This window comes from Belonocnema kinseyi, chromosome 2 (assembly GCF_010883055.1).
Source record: "Belonocnema kinseyi isolate 2016_QV_RU_SX_M_011 chromosome 2, B_treatae_v1, whole genome shotgun sequence".
Classification (NCBI taxonomy): Eukaryota; Metazoa; Arthropoda; class Insecta; order Hymenoptera; family Cynipidae; genus Belonocnema; species Belonocnema kinseyi.
The window spans coordinates 130613233-130630662 of NC_046658.1; the positions used below are offsets into that span (position 1 = coordinate 130613233).

Genomic DNA, 17430 nt, shown 5'->3' on the forward strand with positions numbered 1-17430 from the left:
AATGGGTAAGAGCATCAGACCGGTAATCTGAAAGGCACGGGTTCGAATCCCAGCGGAGATTGAGAGAATTTTTTTTTAACATTTTAAAACTAAATATCAATATTGAAAAAATCTTTATTTCAGACCAGTAGACAAAAAAAAATTAACATAAAATTATTTAATACATTTAATTGGGTAAAAACCATAATATTTCTTTTTAGTTAATTTTTTCAACTGAAAATTTAACTATTTCGTTAAAAATTCATATATTTTGTTAAACATACGGCTTTTTTGGTAAAATTCAAATGTTTTTTTATTTGAAATTAAATTAATTTTTGTCCAAAATATTAACTAATATATTTTTCGTTAAGAACTTATTTTTTCATGAAAATTAATTAAATTTGTTATAAAAGCCACATTTTTTGGTTAAAAAAGAACTTTATTGTAGAAATTTCTGCTGCTTGGTTTTTGGTTAACGCTAATTCCTTTTATGCTCAAAAATTCGTAGATTTGACTGTAAATTCACCTTCTATTTATGCGTACTTTTCTAAAAATTTAAAAATGTGTAAATCTTTTGATATGATGTCCGTCTGTCGAACTTTTTCCGTAGGAGGGAAAATTAGATGACAAAAATTAGCAGAAGTAAGGAAAAATAAGGGAAATGGATGACGGGAAAGTGAAGGGAATCAGGGAAAGTGAGAGGTAATGATTGGTGCTGAAGTAAGGATAGTAGGGGAAGTTGAAGAACTGAGGAATCATGAGGTGAGAGGAAGTAGAAAAAGTGCGGAGAAATGAAAGAAGGGAAGTTGTGAATGCAAGGGTTATTAGGGGAGGTGAAGGGTAAGGAGGACAGGTCGAGTAGGGCAAATGAGGAATAATGAGGAGAGAGCGAATAGGAGAAGTAAGGAGTAATTAGAGGAGGACAAGTAGGAGAAATGAGGTGAAATAATCTATTGGAAAGAAAGAGGTGTTCGGGGAAATTAGCAAAGAAAGTAGGGACAATAAAGGAAGGGTAAGTAGAGGATGTAAAGAGAAATTAAGAAGCGCAAGTAAGAAAAATTATTGAAAGTTCGGGTGGATGATAAGGAATGATAAGGGTGGGCAAGTTTGGTAGTGCGGATTAGTAAAGGAGGGAAAGTTATCGCTGGGGAAGGGAAGTAGGGGAAGGTGAGTGATAGCTAAGGGACTGTTAGTTTAGGAAATGAGGAGAGATGAAAGTAGAGAAGGAAAAACGTAAGTGAGCAATGGTGAAGTGAGGAGAGGTGAAGTAGGGTAGAAAACGGGAAAGTAGGAGGAAAAGGAGGGGAAAAGTAAGGGAGGGGGAGACTTAAGCGACTTAATAAACGTCTCAATGAGGATTGAGAAGATGTTTTTCTTTTTAAAACGATTTTTTTATTGAGTTATTGAATCATTTATTGAGGGGTCACGATTTATTAAACCGATAGTAAGCATCAAAATATGAACAGACATTTCACATCTTTGGCATATAAATAGATTTTATTCCAACCCATTAATCTCTCGAAGACGTGGGTTTGGTTTCGTCGTGCACTGATACGCATAAGGCGTGCATCTAGTTAAAGAATACTCGTAGATTCATTCAACAAATTCTTGCCTTCATATTAAAGTTCTAAGAGACAGTTATGGTCGTTAATCTAGAAAAAAGTCAGATTTTTCACAAAAATTCTTTCCAACAACATCCAGTAGTACCTTTTAAATTCCTAATATTTTGAGTAAAAATATTGCAGTTTCAACCAACTAGAAAAAATTTTAAACGAATAGTTGATTTTTCAATCAATAAATAGTAGACTGGAGCCAAAAAAGATTGTCAACCAAAAGTGAAATAGTCAAATTTTCAGTTAAAATAACTAATTAACAATCGGAAATAATAACAAATTTTCAACCAAATAGTTCAATTCTCCACCATAACTAATGGATTTCTAACAAAAAATGGAATACATACATTTTCATTCTAAGAAGTAAAGTATTCACACGGTCCTGATTTATACGTTCGGAGAGCCTGGATTTTCGCCGAAGGTCAGAACCAACACTCCGCTTAAATCCAATTTCGAGTATAATTTTCAAACAAAGAAAAACAGAATTTAGAATTTTGAACAAAATAGTTCAAGTTTCTAACAATAAAATTAATTTGATACCAAAAATTAGGAATTCACAATAAAATGCATGAATTTTTAGCAAAATAGTTAAATTCTCAACTAAAACACATCAATCTTTTAATCAAAATTTAAATTATTAACAGAGAAAGATAATAATTTATACCAACAGGGGTTGATTTTAAAACCCGCAAGCTTAATTTCATAACAACAAAAAAACAAACAAATTTTAAACAAAATGAAATAATTTTCAACCAGAAGATGAATTTTTAAACAGGAAGATTATTTTCTACCTAAAAAGATAAATTTTAAATAAATTTTCAACCAAAAACTGAATAGTTAAGTTTATAGTTAAAAAAAAGTTGAACAACCAAAAAGATGAATTTTAAACAAAATAGTAAAATCTTTAACAACCAAAAAACTTGTAACAAAAAGTGGAATAGTTGTATTTTTAGTTAAAAAATTTTTTCAAACGATAATAACAAATTTATTTTCAACCAAAAAGTAAAAATTTCAAGAAATTGGAAGAACTTTACAACGATAAAGATGATTTTTGAACCATGGAGATTATTTTATTCACAAAAAAATGAATTTATGAAAAAACTACTTGAATTTTCAACCGAATATTTAATTTTTTAACTGTAAAAAAATAAAAAATTAAATAGTCAAGTTTTCATATCAAAAACTTATTATCAACCAAAAACAATAGAATTTTCAGCAAAATATTCCAATTTTCAACCGAATAGTTAAATTGTCAAACAAAAGTGGATTACTTAAATTTACAGTTAAAAAGTGTTTCACAGCGAAAAATATATTTGAACCCTTTACTAAAACAGTTCAATATTTAACTAAAAAGTTGAATTTTTAAGAACAAGACAAATTTTTACCAACAGAGATAAATGCTCTAAAAAAACGAATTTGCACCAAATTAATTGAATTTGAAACAAAATAATAAAATTTGCGACTATTTTACAAATTTTAAAACTAAAAAGAATACATTTTTTTCCAAAAAAGTTGTTTTTTTCTATTAATTTGGTATAAAATTAATTTGAAATCAAAATTTGAATAATTTATAGACTAAATAATAATAGTTTCAATAAAAATTTATTTTCTTTAAAAACCCTCTTAAAATATTACGTTAGAAAGATTAAAATTTCGTTCTGATAGTAAAGTTCATTTTTACTGCACACGTTATGATGTCAAACTAAACAAAACTATTTTAGTTCTGTTAATTTTATTTTTCACTATTTTTCTGTTTAAACCACGCATTTTTCTGTATTTTTTATCGCTAATAACGCGTCACTGAAAAGGCCTTTTGATCTAGATTTAAAGTCAGCTGCTGACCCTCTCTTGCCTCAGGATAGTCCATTATGCATTTACTCTTTCCTCTTCATCTTTGCCGCCACTGATTGTTGCCCTAGGTTGCCAACCGGACCTTTTATCTTATTATCAAACTTCTTTTTTTGGCACCCCGGTCAGCAACTCTATTCTCAAGAAAACACGATACATGGACGCTAATAACCATTTTTAGTGAACTAATATTATGGACTGCAGACACCATTTATTTATATTTCGGCGTACAAACACACAGTGGACACAAGACCACGAAGATTCCAAGAACGTCCTTGGGACGTTCCTAGGACGTCCTGTGTTGGCCCAATCAACGTTTCTAAGACTTCTAATGTCCTAAAATGACCTAAATAATACGTCTTAAAGACATGGCCTCTCTTCAGGACATTAGAATTCTTGAGACGTTGACTGTGCTGACATAGGACGTCCTAGGAACGTCCCACGGACGTTCTTGGGATTTTCATGGTTTCGTGTCTACTGGCACGTTCTCAAGATAAATTTTGTACTAACATTAAACGTTTTAGGAAAATCCTTAGGATGTCCAAAATACATTTTCCAAAGACGTTTCTAAGACATCCATCTAGTCTCTAGGACATCCTTCATATTTTTACACACTGAGTATTCCCGCAACCGATCAATCATTTGTTCCTACCTCATTGAAAAGCTCTTCCAGTTCTTCTCGAGGGACCTTTGTCCTCATCCCGGTGACATTCCTTCCTTCCAATCTCTCATCAAGGGTTAAACTTTGTCTCTACGTTGAGCGGACCCTGCAAAAAGACGACTTTCGCGGATGTAAAGAGGTCCGCTCTCAAAATGTCACGCAATCTTTCTCCTCCCCTGTTTTTATCTGCTTTTATCTTTCGAAACCAACAGCTTTTTATTTTAGCTACATAAATAGCTTATGACTTCATACACGCATGATACGAAGATCGCGTGTGAAAGCAAATGTCAGGATGATTAAAACTCTTCCGGATCTTCACTCGCGGCACGACAATCGTCACAATATTTTAACGCCCATATCATTCTGTCCAATTTCTTTAAGCCTTGACCTTCAATTTAAGATTGCCAGCAGTCTCTCACTAGAGAGCATGAAAGAAGCAATTTTTCGTATCTGCTTTGAATTTTGTTCTTGCCAAACATTCAAAACTGATGATCTGCACTGGAATGTCTGATGTTGGTTTAAATTTTGTAGCAGTATGCAGTAATTGTTTTATTTTAGAGTTACGCTTTTCGTTGAGCGCCCGTCTTCCTTTTAGGATTAGGGTCAGATTGCACAAGATGGGCAGCTGTAGTTCACACTTTTTCATTGGACGATTAAGACACTTAACTTCATTAGACCTCTCGCTTAAGATCGACGAACCGAATCAGCAGTTCAATGAAACATTCCAAATGCAGCTGCAACCTCTGGGACACTCCTCGTCTAGGGAAAGTGGGTAAACATTTTAATTTGTGGACGCCTCCTCGGTGGGCTCTCATTCAGACCTACTCTTATCCTTGGAACATAACTGGTTCTGCCTCCCACGACTCACCTAAAATACACACTGTCACACACGATTTTACTTCTTGAGTTTAATCGAATTCAATTGTTGTCAAGATCACTTAGCGGAAAAATTAACTAGTGGATTGATTAGAGAAGAATTGCTTTAGAGGATAAAACATTCAAAGCTTGCTTGAAACATGTTGATATAGACTCAGGAATTTTACATAATACTTTTTGCAGTGTCTCCACAAGCCACGTTGCAAAAACGTATCGATGTTTGCAGAATGTTTTTGTAAGGATAATTATAAATATCACGTTGAGAGTGATCAGATTAAATCAGAAGGTATCGTTGTAGCTGGACGGTTAATCAAGTGTTAGGCAAATCAGCATCAATGTAGGATAGAATTACCTAAGTTTGGATATTTCAATTTTTAGAAAACCTGATTTTTGTTGCTTCTACAAAACCAAATAGTATAAAGGTAAAAAAAACTTTTAAGATTTCTAAGGAATATTACATTTTTGGATCATGTTGCTGTAGATCAAATAGAGAGACCTTTATATTTAGGGTGGTCTCTCAAAGTTTAATGAAACAAGCAAGAGTGACCAAACTAAAACTATAGTTTTTGCTGGAAGGATATTCGCAAAGATTTTTTGAATTGTGTCGGTGTAGATAAAATCTTCAGATTTAGTTGTGAACTATCAAACTTTAAAGAAACAAACAAGAGTGACACTAGCATTGTTGTTTTTAAATTACCGAATAGTATAAGAGCAAGGAAAACTTTAAGATCTACACTATTTAAAAGAATTTTTGGGTTATATTGTTTCAAATTAAATTAAAACTTACAGATGCTGTGTGGTCTCTCAAACATTAAAGAAGTAAGTAAGAGTGAACAAACTAAAACTAAAGTATCGTTTTTTCTGGAAGGGTATTCGGCTAATAGAAAAATCTGCAACAACATTAGGTAGGATCATTCAAGTTTGGATCCACAAAATCTTAGACAACGCCATCTTTGTTGCTTCTACATTACCAAATAGTCCAAGAAAAACTTTGAAGCCTACACTTTTCCAAAAACTCTTTGGAGTATGTTGATTCAGATTAAATTGATATATTTAGAATTATTCTGGTCTTTAAAAAAAGTTTTAAACAAACAAGGAGAAGTGACAAAATGAAACAGAAGGCACATATTGTTTTTGCTGGAATGGTATTCGACTAATAAGAAAATCTGCAGCAACGTTAGGTGGGACTATCTAAATTTGGATCCACCAAATTTTAGACAAATCTATCATTGTTGCTTCTCCATTACCAAATAGTATTAGAGCAAGAAAGAAGTCAAAGTCTAAACTTTTGGAAAGTCTTTTTGGATAATGTTGGTGCAGATGAAATTAAAAACTTCAGATGTAAGGTGGTCTCTCAAACTTTAAACAAAAAAGCAAAAGTGACCAGCCTAAAACTAAAGGTATCGTTTTTTTCTGGAAGGGTATTCGACTCATAGTAAAATCTGCATCAACATTAGGTAGGATCCTCTAAGTTTGAATTCGCAAAATCTTAGACAGCACTATCATTGTTTTTTTATTACCAAATAGCATAACAGCAAGAAAAATTTTAAAGTCTACACTTTTGCAAAGACTTCCTGAACCATATCATTGCAGATGAAATTGATAACATCAGATTCAGGGTGCTCTATCAAACTTTGAACAAACAAGAAAAAGTGAACAAACTAGGCATGGTTTTTTCTGGAAAGGTATTCGACTCATAGTCAAATCTGCATCAACATAACATAGGATCGTCTAAGTTTGGACACACCAAACCTGAAACAACACTATCATTGTAGCTTCAACATTCCCAAATAATATAAAACCAAGAAAAACTTTGAAGTCTACACTTTTCCAACGACTTCTTGGACCATCTTGTTGCAGATGAAATTGATACCTTCAGATTTAGTTTTAAAATATGAAACTTTAAGGAAACAATCAAGCCTCGTACTATGAAGAACCAGCACTAGCGCCATATTTTTAGGCTTTGATTAACGTTTGCGGACCGAGTGGGACTTTAATGATCGGAACAATAATTGACAATAGGTTCCTACACGAGCGGTAATGTGCGCTTACGCGTGGCCACAATCGTACTGGTTGTGCTCATAGAACTCGTATCGTAGTTGACGTAACATGTCGCATGTTCGGTTGAAGCCACAGCGTGGCGTAGTCGTCGTGTCCGAGGATCAGGGGGTCGAGGTTTTTCAAAGAAGAAAGAGTATGAGTATGAGCGGTCTAAAGTCGGTGCAAAGGCTTCTTTGCTTGTACTGTCGTTCTTGCCAGTCGCATGAGAGTCAAGGTACTTACGCAAATGTATATGATATCGTCCAGACGTTCAAACACAACAAGGAGAGAAATGAGTCTGCTGAAGTTACAGGATTCTTTTGTAGAAAGAAAGGGAGATGATAGGTTGACCTAACGGATTATGGGCCTTCTCTAAGACCCCCCCCCCTCCTCTGAACAAAATATTTCTACCGCCCTTCCCTCTTACTGTACGTAATTTTTAGTTTCCAGGAATATTTTTTCAGTTATTGATAGTAGAATTAAGCAAAACAAATTGAATCTCATAGTGCGATACTGGCAGACCAAATTTTTGTTTTCTTGGGACAAGATAATGTTTTAGTATCAAACATTTATTATTCTTGCTCAAGTTTTTTTTCTAATTGAAATTTTCATTTGTAAAATTTAATTTAAATTTTTAACTATAAATCAGTTTTGTTTAATAATTTAAATATTTAAAATACAGTGTCCCAAAATCTCGAGAGAAAGTTTTTATTTATTTTTTAACTGATGATCACATCTAAATTCGCAGCTGAGCCTGTACCAAATTTTGGCCAGTCTCATTTTAAGACTGTTGATTTCTTAAAAACTGAATAACTTTTTCTGATTTTCATTCACGGTTTATTTAGCAAAACGCAATCGCGAAAGTGGCCTTCTGTCATAATTTAATGGTGATTTAGATTAACAGAATGTTTATTCCCTATCCGGAAAAATTCCTATTTCGTTGGTTATCTAATTCTGTACTGCTAGCCTTTAACTATGTCATTTATGGTTGAAAATTTATTATTTTCAGTTCAAAATTGAACTCTTTTGTTGACAATTTGTCCTTTTGGATATAAAAATTTATCTATTCTGGCAGAAAATTTCTTTCTTGTAAATTTCAACGATTTTCTAAAGATTGCTTCAAAGCCAAACATTTTCAAAAGTCCCTGATTTTTGCTTGACTAATTTTTTATTTCCTTGGTCATTAATATTCAAATACCAGAATTTTAATCTTGTAATATTTTTAGCATAGAATCTTTTATAAGCGGATTAAAACAGTTTTTTAGGTGGAAAGTTGTTAAACTTATTTATTTATTTTAAACCAAAAAATGTCTTTTTTGCTTTAAAAAATGGTATCGTAACTAAATACTTGAATTTTCTACAAAATAATTAAATTTTTAACATAGTAGTTAAATTTTAGGCGTACAAAGATAAATTCTTAACGAAAAAGTGTCACAGTTTAAATTTCAATAAAAAATGATGAAATTTATACCAAAAGAAAAGATTTTTAAAACCAAAATGACGGATTTTTAACAAATAAAGATTTTTCGCTCAGGAAGGAAATAAAAGTTCATCTAAATTGTTGAACCTTCAAGCCAAAAGACGAACTTTTAAATAATTATATGACTTTTCAGAACAAAATTAAATTTAGACGAAACTGATGCATTTTATCCAACAAAAATAAAATTTCAAGCCAAGAAAATTATGTTTTTGCCAAAAAGGGAGAATTTTAGAATAAAAAGGTGCAAAAATTTGAGACAAAAAGTAAATTTTTTACGAAGTAGCTAAATTTTCAACAAAACAGTCGAATTTTCAAAAAAAAAAAAGTATGACTTTTCAACAAAATAGTTTACATTTCAAGAAAACTGTTGAATTTCTATTCAAGAGCTTTAACTGATAAGATGAATTTTCAAACAAGAAATATCAATCTTTTACTAACTAGAAATAAATTTCAAAAAAATGATGACTTGATGAATTCTCAACGAAGAGGATAGTTTTCTACAAAAAAATTTATCTTGAAAAAATCAATAAATTTTCGACAAAATTGAAGAACTTTTAACTAAAAAGATCGATTTTTAATTTTGAAAAATAGTTAAATTTTAAGTTTAATAAATCAATATCCATTAGAAAACGAATTTTCCATAAAACAGTTGAATTTAGAATTCGAAAATAAGAATTTTTTAAATAACAATTTAACTATTTCATTTCAGGTTAAACTTTGATCTTTTTTAAATAAAAATTCAACTATTTGTTTAAAAATTTGCATGTTTTATTAAAAGTGATTTTTTTAGAAAATTAATCTTCTTTGTAAAAAATTACCTTTTTGGTTCGAAAATCAACTATTTCGTTATCAATTCATCAATTCTGTTGAAAAGGTAATATTTTAATTTAAAATATTAAGAATCTCTCCCGATTTTCAAGAAATTTATTTCCCCTATTTTTAGATAATTTTGGCCTGCGTAAAAAATTAATCTCTTTGTTTTAAATTTGATCTATTTTGTTGAAAATTCAACTATTTGGATGAAAAAATAGATTTTTGTTGAAAACTAATTTTTTCGGAAAATTCAACTGTTTTATAGAAAATTCATCTTTTCGTCTGTGAACCCAAAAATTTGGTTAACTTTTTTTCTTTGCTTGATTAAAAATCTCGCTCGGTAGAAAATTGAACTCATTTATTGAAAAATTCGTCTGTTTGGATTAAAGATTTATCTCTTTTGGTGTTTATATTTTTTAGTGAAAAATTCGACGATTTGGTAAAAAACGATTTTTTTTATGATTAAATTATTTTATTGAAAATCAATCTTTTAAAGCCAAATGCAACTATTAACAATTAAATTTTTCGCATTGAAGGTATGAATTATTAAATTGTTTTTAAATCTATCTCCCTTGCTTAAAATTTCAACAGCTTCGTTTAAATTTGTCCTGCTTTGATAAAAATTAATTTTTTTTTGATTAACGATTCATCTTTTTCGTTGAAAATTGAACTAGTTTTTTGAATATTTTGATAAGTTAAAAAAACAGATTTGTAGATAGTCTCGTAGATTATTTATCTTTATGTTTTTTAATTTATAAATTGTATTAATTTTTTTTTCATTTTTGACTGGATAATCTCTCTGGGTTGAAAATTCGTCATTTCCGCAATTTGCTTAAAATTTTAACTACTTTGGGAAAAATTCATTTTCTTTATTGAGAATTCATTGATTTATTTGAAAAAAAAATTTTTCATTAAAAATACATTTTTTAAACTAAATATTTAATTAGTTCATTTTTGGTTGAAAATTAATCTGTTCACTAAAAAATGTATCGTTTTCATTGAATAATTCAACAATTTATTTAAAAATAAAAGAATTTTAATAATTTCAAATTGAATCCGATATAGTATCCTCAATAACTTTATTTGAAAGAATTTACTACGCAATCAACAATGTCTGGAAAACAATACTGTAATTGATAGAATTGTAAAATGCACTTTATGGTCCTTATCGGGAGTAAAATGTTGCAAAGAATTCAATTACATACCGACATTTGAAAAGATTTACGTATAATCATAAACCGACATATCATTGTATTTTATTGATGCCAAAAATGATGAACGATAGTCACTGAATAAGACCAGAGCTTTCTTTCCACGCCTTATTTGCGCAATAACAATTTATGGATAGAATACAAGTGAATAGAATATTGTGACTGCATTGAACCCACGAGCCTCGTTACCTCAATCATATTGAAACAATCGTAAGTTAAGATACCACCCGAGGCGGATTTCATTGCAGGGAATATATCTTGTTACATTCCAACCCTTACTTACAGAAATCTAAGTTATCTAATATTTTTTTTTTTTTTGCTATCAAAGCCATTCAATTTCAATAGATTTTCATTTTCTGATAGTGTCAATGTTTCAAAGCAATAAGCGTATGATTAGCGACCAATCTTACTAGGCTTCATCTACTGTCCACAACCGGCTATTATAAACCAATTCAATAGATATCAAATAGGGCCGTACTACAATTACGTAAGAGAGTAGATGTAAAGGGGGTTTCTGACATAAGATTCCTATCTTACCGATATCAAGAAGCTTCTAACTGTAGTGGGTCATGTCCGTGCTAAGCTTCTAGAACATTCTCTAGATTCTTCTAGATAAGACATTAAACGAATGCATTATCTTGGAGAAAGCAATAAATCATCTATCTTTTCTTGCAATAACCTTGAACATGTTTACATGAATTGGGCTCCAGACTATTGCGCAATCTTATCATTCTTTGACGCAATCAGGATCCTTTTAATCCCTTCTAAACCCTTATAATCCCAGATTCCTACCTTACCGATATCAAGAAGCTTCCATCTGTAGTGATTCATGTCCGTGCTAAACTTCTAGAATATTCTCTAGATTCTTATAGATACGACATTAAACGAATGTCTTATATAGAAAGTAGCACTTAATCATCCTTTTTTTCTTGCAATAACCTTGAACCTACTTACATGAATTTGGCTCCAGGGTACTGCACGATATTATTATTCTTGGACGTCATCAGGGCCCTTCTAATCCCTTCTAAACCCTTCTAATCCATGATTTCTACCTAAACGACAACAAGAAGCTTCTACCAGTAGTGGTTCATGTTTGTGCTAAGCTTATAGAATATTCTGTAAATTCTTCTAGATAAGACATTATACAAAAGTCTTATCTAAAATGAAGCAATAAATCATCCTTCTTTTCTGGCAATAACCTTGAACTAGTTTACATGAATTTAGGTCCATAGTATTGCGCAATATTATTATTTTTTGACGTCACCAGGGCCCTTATACACCCTTCTAATCCCAGATTCCTACCTTACCGACAACAAGAAGCTTCTACCTATAGTGGGCCATGTCCGTGCTAAGCTTCTAGAACATTCTCTAGATTCTCCTAGATAAGACATTAAACGAACGTCTTATCTAGAAGGAAGCAATAAATCATCCTTCTTTCCTTGCAATACCCTTGAACCTGTTTACATGAATTTGGCTCCAGGGTATTGCACAATATTGTTATTCTTTGACGACATCAGGACTCTTCTAATCCCTTCTAAACCCTTATATTCCAAAATTCCTACCTTACCGATATCAAGAAGTTTCCACCTGTCATGGTTCATGTCCGCGCTAAGCTTCTAGAAAATTATCTAGATTCTTCTAGATAAGACATTAAACGAATGTCTTATCTCGAAGGAAGCAATAAATCATCCTTCTTTTCTTACAATAACCTTGAACGTGTTTACATGAATTTGACTCCAGGGTATTGGGCAATATTATTATTCATTGACGTCATTAGGAGCCTTCTAATCCCTTCTAATCTCTTCTAAACCCTTATAATCAAAGATTCCTACCTTATTCATATTGAGAAGCTTCCACCTGTAGTTGTTCATGTTCGTGCTAAGCTTCTAGAACATTCTCTAGATTCTTCTAGATGAGTCATTAAACGAATATCTTATCTAGAAAGTAGCAATTAATTATCCCTTTTTTCCTGCAATTACATTAAACCTGTTTACATAAATTTGGCTTCAGAGAATGGTACGATATTATTATTCTTTGACTTGATCAGGACCCTTCGAGTATGTTCTAGAAGCTTAGCACGGACATGAACCACATAGGTAGAAGCTTCTCAATGTCGGTAAGGTAGGAATCTTCGATTAAGACCTCACCTGTAAATCTACTTAACACATTATAGGCCCCCTGTAAGACCCTATCCCTCCCCCTGTAGCAAACCGTAACAAAATATTTATACCTTCTCCGTCCCATCCCTCTGACCGTACGTAATTATTAATTGCCAGAAATGTTTGGCCAGCTATGGCCAGTAAAATTAGACAGGATGTAAGGGAAATTTATTTTTAAAATTCCTGGATATTTCCTTGACTAACTTTCCATTTTTCTTGCTCATTAATATTCAAATATCTGCATTTTAATTTTTTAATACTTTTAGTATAGAATATTTTAGAAACGGAATATAATAGAATTTCAGATACAAGTTTAAAATTTATTAATTTATTTATAAAATGTATTTTCTACTATAAAAGATAACTTTTTAACAAGATCCTTGAATTCCTAACGAAATAATTAATTTTTTAATGTAATAATGGAAATTTCCACCTGAAAAGATGAATTTCTAACAAAAAAGTTCCATAGTTTCTACTAAAAAGGAAAGTAGATGAAGAAAAGAAAAACAAAGATTTTTCCCTCAAGAAGAAAATAAAAGTTTATTTAAATTATTAAATCTTCAAGCCAAAAGCAGAATTTTCTCTGCATAAATTTTATTTTCAAACAAGAAGTATCACATTTCAGCAAAAAATTAATTGTACAAGAAACTCATGCCTTTTTATCCAACAAAAATGAAACTTCAAACCAAGGTAATTATTTTTTCACCAAAAAAGAAAAATTTTTAACAAAAAAGGTTAATATTAAAAGAATGGAAAAGTTACCAAATTAATTTTGAACCAAAAGAAAAATCTTTTCCACTAAACAGTTAAATTTTCATACAAAGCTATAAATCTTCAAACAGCAAAGTAAATTTTTAACAATATAGTTTAACTTTTATACGACTGGTTAAATTATAAATTTAAAAAAATATGTTTTTGGATAAAACAGTTAAAATTTCAACCAAAAAGATGATTTTTCAACTAAAAATACAAATTAAAAAAAAAGATTTTTTAACACAGTGATTCAACCAAATCTTTCAAACAAAAAGTATAAATTTTTAACAAAATAGGTTAATTCTCTATCAAATAGTTGCGTTTTGATAAAAGAAAGATGAAATTTGTAGTAAAAAAATGCATTTTTAATAAAAAACGACACATTCTTTTCAAGATGAACTTTCATCCATAACTGATTTTTAAACAACAGAATATAAATTTCAAACAAAAAGTAAATTTCCTACGAAATACTTAAATTTTCAAAAAAAAAAAAACAGTAGAATTGTTTCCAGCATTAAAATATGACTTGTAAATAATAAGTTAATTTTCTGCTAAGCAGTCGAATATTTAACCAAAAAAGTATGACTTTTTAACAAGATTATTAAATTTGCAACCAAGCAGTTGCATTTTTGTCCAAGAAAATAAAAATTCTACCAAAACAGGTGAATATTTAAATCGAAAAGAAAAATTATTTTTAAAAAGTTGAATTTTTATCGAAGAACATTTCAATTGAGTTTTCAACACAAAAGTACCAATTTTAAATCAAATTTCTTAATCAAACCTCAATCAAAAAAATTTTTCACAATTTTTGCAAATTCGAGAAAATTTTCCCGTAAAGATTTTTGTTTAGTCATACATTTAAACTATTTTTTATTTTGTTTTGAATATTGATCTTTTTGGTTAAAATTTAAAAAATTCGATGAAAATTTATTGATTTTTTATGATTAATTTTTTGGTGTAAAAATATCCTTTTGTGTTGAAAATTTAATTTCTTCGTAGAAAATATGATTATTTTATACAGTTAGTTTTTTTGGTGAATCAAATTTTTTAAACATAGAATTTAATTATTTTCTTTTTATGACAACATTGATCTTTGTAGTTAAAAATTTAAGAATTTAGGCAAAATTCGTTTTTCTGTTGTTGAAAATAACTTTTTGAACTAAGATGTAATTTTGCCGTTGTTAAAAATTGCCCCATGTAGCTAAAAATTCAATAGTTTGATCGAAAATTAATTGATTCTTCCGAAGATTAATTTTGTTTGTAGAAAATTTATCTTCTTGGTAGAAACTTTAGGATTTTGGTCAAAAATTAAACTATTTTGTTTGAAACGTAAACGCTTTATAAACAAAATAACGATTTTATACCAAATTCGTTGCTTTTTCTTGTTTTTTTACAGAAAATAAATTTTTTAACAGAAAATTTAACTATTTGATTTCTGGTAAAAAATTGATCCTTATAGTTTAGAATTTTTCTTCTTTTGTAAAACAAAAGGTCTTCATTAAAAATGTCCTTTTTGTGGCTTAACAATGCTTCAGTTTGGTGGAAAATTAATTTTTTGCTGAAAAATTAATTTTTTAGAGAAAGAGATTCTTTTGTCTTGAAGGTTCCAAAATGCAGATAAACTTTCATTTCTTTCTGGAGTGAAAAATATTTATGTTTCGTTTTTTATGCTTTTTTTATTGAAATATAAACTGTGACACTTTTTTGTTGGAGATTTATCTTTTTAGGTTAAAAATTCAACTACTGTTAAGTTTTGTAGTATAAAAGACATTTTTTTGTTTAAAATAAATTAATAATTTTTAATATGTTAAATGTGTATCTAAAATACTGTGTTATTGCGTTTATAAAAGATTCTATGTTAAAATTGTTCCAAGATTTATACGCTGGTATTTGAATATTAATGACCAAGAAAAATGAAAAATTATATTGAAAAAATGAATTTTCAACAAAATAGTTCAATCTCTTTCCAAATAGCAGAACTTTTAACTAACAGATGTGAATTCTGAACCAAAATAAAATAGTAGATTTTTAAATTAAAATAACAAACTGTTCACAAAAAAAAATGAATTTTCATTAAAAAATTTATCTCTTTAAATTGGTTTATTTATTTTATCAATTTTCAGAAAAAATAGATTAGTTAAATTTTCATTTCGGAAAATTAATTTTTAAATAAAATAAAAGAAATCTTTAACAAAATATATTAATCTGCCACCAGAAATATGATAGCAGTCTTTTCAATAAAAAATAATTAGCTTTCAACGAAAAATAGTACGATTCCTTATCAGGCTAAATGGATTTTTTAAAAAGGGGAAACAGTATAAAGTTTCTATTAAGATACTTTTTTTTAAAAATTAAAATTACAAATTCGGATTGTTTCAAGTATTAAAAAAAATTTTTATTCGGATTTATATTTACATTTGCGATGCGTACCCCCTCCCCCTTCAGTGGGATATATTTTTTGAACGGTATCAAGAAACTTTCCCTCAATTGAGAGTCAATGAATACTTTTTTTTTATTTTGAAGAAATTTTCTATGGACCACAGAACCTTTTTTTGGGTGGAGTCTTCCATATTGAAACGGGACCCGCCTACGCGACTTTTCTAGTGACCCCTCAGAAAAACAGACGATCCGCACTGGTCGAAATGTATGGAGTCGTTAGATGAAAGAAATTTTCATGGGTCGAGGACGCATTTTACTGAGTCGTGTGAAATATGTCGAAATGTTCAACTCGTCTCTTTATTGAATTTAATTTCAGGCAGAGGATATTTTGGTGCGTAGTTCTTGGAAAAAAAAATGCTGACTCATGCGTTTAGTCCTAATTGAAATTTTCATTCATTAAATATAGGCAGCAATATATCTGGTAAATTTGGAAGAAAAAATTAGATTATTATATTCATTGACAATAACACTAAAAAATGTATGTGTGACATTGCGTACAAATTTTTAAAAAAAGTTTTACAAAATTTCTCGCCATCGGGAAGTAAACTAAAAAATTTTTAATTTTTAATGAAAAATTTTTTTTGTACGCAAAAAAAAAGTATTAAACATTTTTTCGTCGTAATACAAAATTTCGAAAAATGCAATTTTACTAATTTGAAGGGACGACTGAAAAATCACAAAAAATAAAATTCCCGAATAACAAAATTCTAGAATAATAAAATTCCCGACTTATAAAATTCCCGAATTGGAAAATTTTCGAATAATACAATTTACGACAGTTTATAATATCAGTATATTGGACAATTTCCGAATAATTAAATGTCTGGCAGAAAAGGGCCGAATTATAAAATATCCGAATTGGAAAATTATGAAATTGTAAAATTTCCGAAATAAAAAAATAAAATAATATTTCATTATTGTATTTTTAATCAATAAAATATATTTATGAAAAAAATTGTAATTGTTTCATTTTGGGAATTTTTTAATCAAATATTTTTCTCTTTTTTACGGATCCTGAAGCATAAGTAATTTTCAAAGAAGGTCCGTGAAAATTTTTTTACACAGGATCCGTAAAAAATAGAACGAACAAAAAATTTTCTTACTTTTTTCTATCTAAGGTTATTTATTTGCTAGGCTCAGTGTTCGAAAAAACAGAAAAAAATTTTGTAACTGAGAATATATCTGTGTTTACTTAGTTTATTAAAGAGAGCATTCTAAAAAATAAAAACATTTTTTGCAATTAATAAAAGTGCCTATTTAAATAAAATCTTTGATATATTTGAAAATAGTTTAAATTTTTTTAATTCTAACAAAATCCAACAAAATTCATGGAGCTAAAATATTTCGGATTCGTTTTTGAAAATTTTGCAAATATTTTGAATGTTTTGAAATCTTTTTAAAAAATCTCTTAAACTAAGTTTTGTAAAATAAAAATCATTTAAGATTTTCAGAGAAATATTTAAAAAAAAATCTTATTCTTTTCAAACTATTCGTAATTTTTGAAAAGCTTTTTAAGTTTTTGTTGAAAAACTTTGAAATTTTTTGAACTCTTTTTACA

General features: G+C 29.5%; 1 protein-coding gene across 6 annotated transcripts in view; it reads right to left on the bottom strand.

The window, feature by feature from the left end:
* Nucleotides 1-17430, bottom strand: part of LOC117168125 (tensin-3) — a 639780-nt gene that overhangs the window by 265399 nt on the left and 356951 nt on the right. Inside the window, exons 1-2 of one of the 6 annotated variants that reach the window (XM_033353535.1) lie at nt 6905-7015; nt 4093-4981 (exon numbers count right to left, since the gene is read on the bottom strand). The exons of the other annotated variants lie outside the window; for them this stretch is intronic. Coding sequence (XP_033209426.1) covers nt 4093-4140 — 48 coding nt within the window. The 5' untranslated portion in view covers nt 4141-4981; nt 6905-7015. Of the gene's footprint in view, nt 1-4092; nt 4982-6904; nt 7016-17430 lie in introns of those variants that run through there. 6 annotated transcript variants of the gene reach the window in all.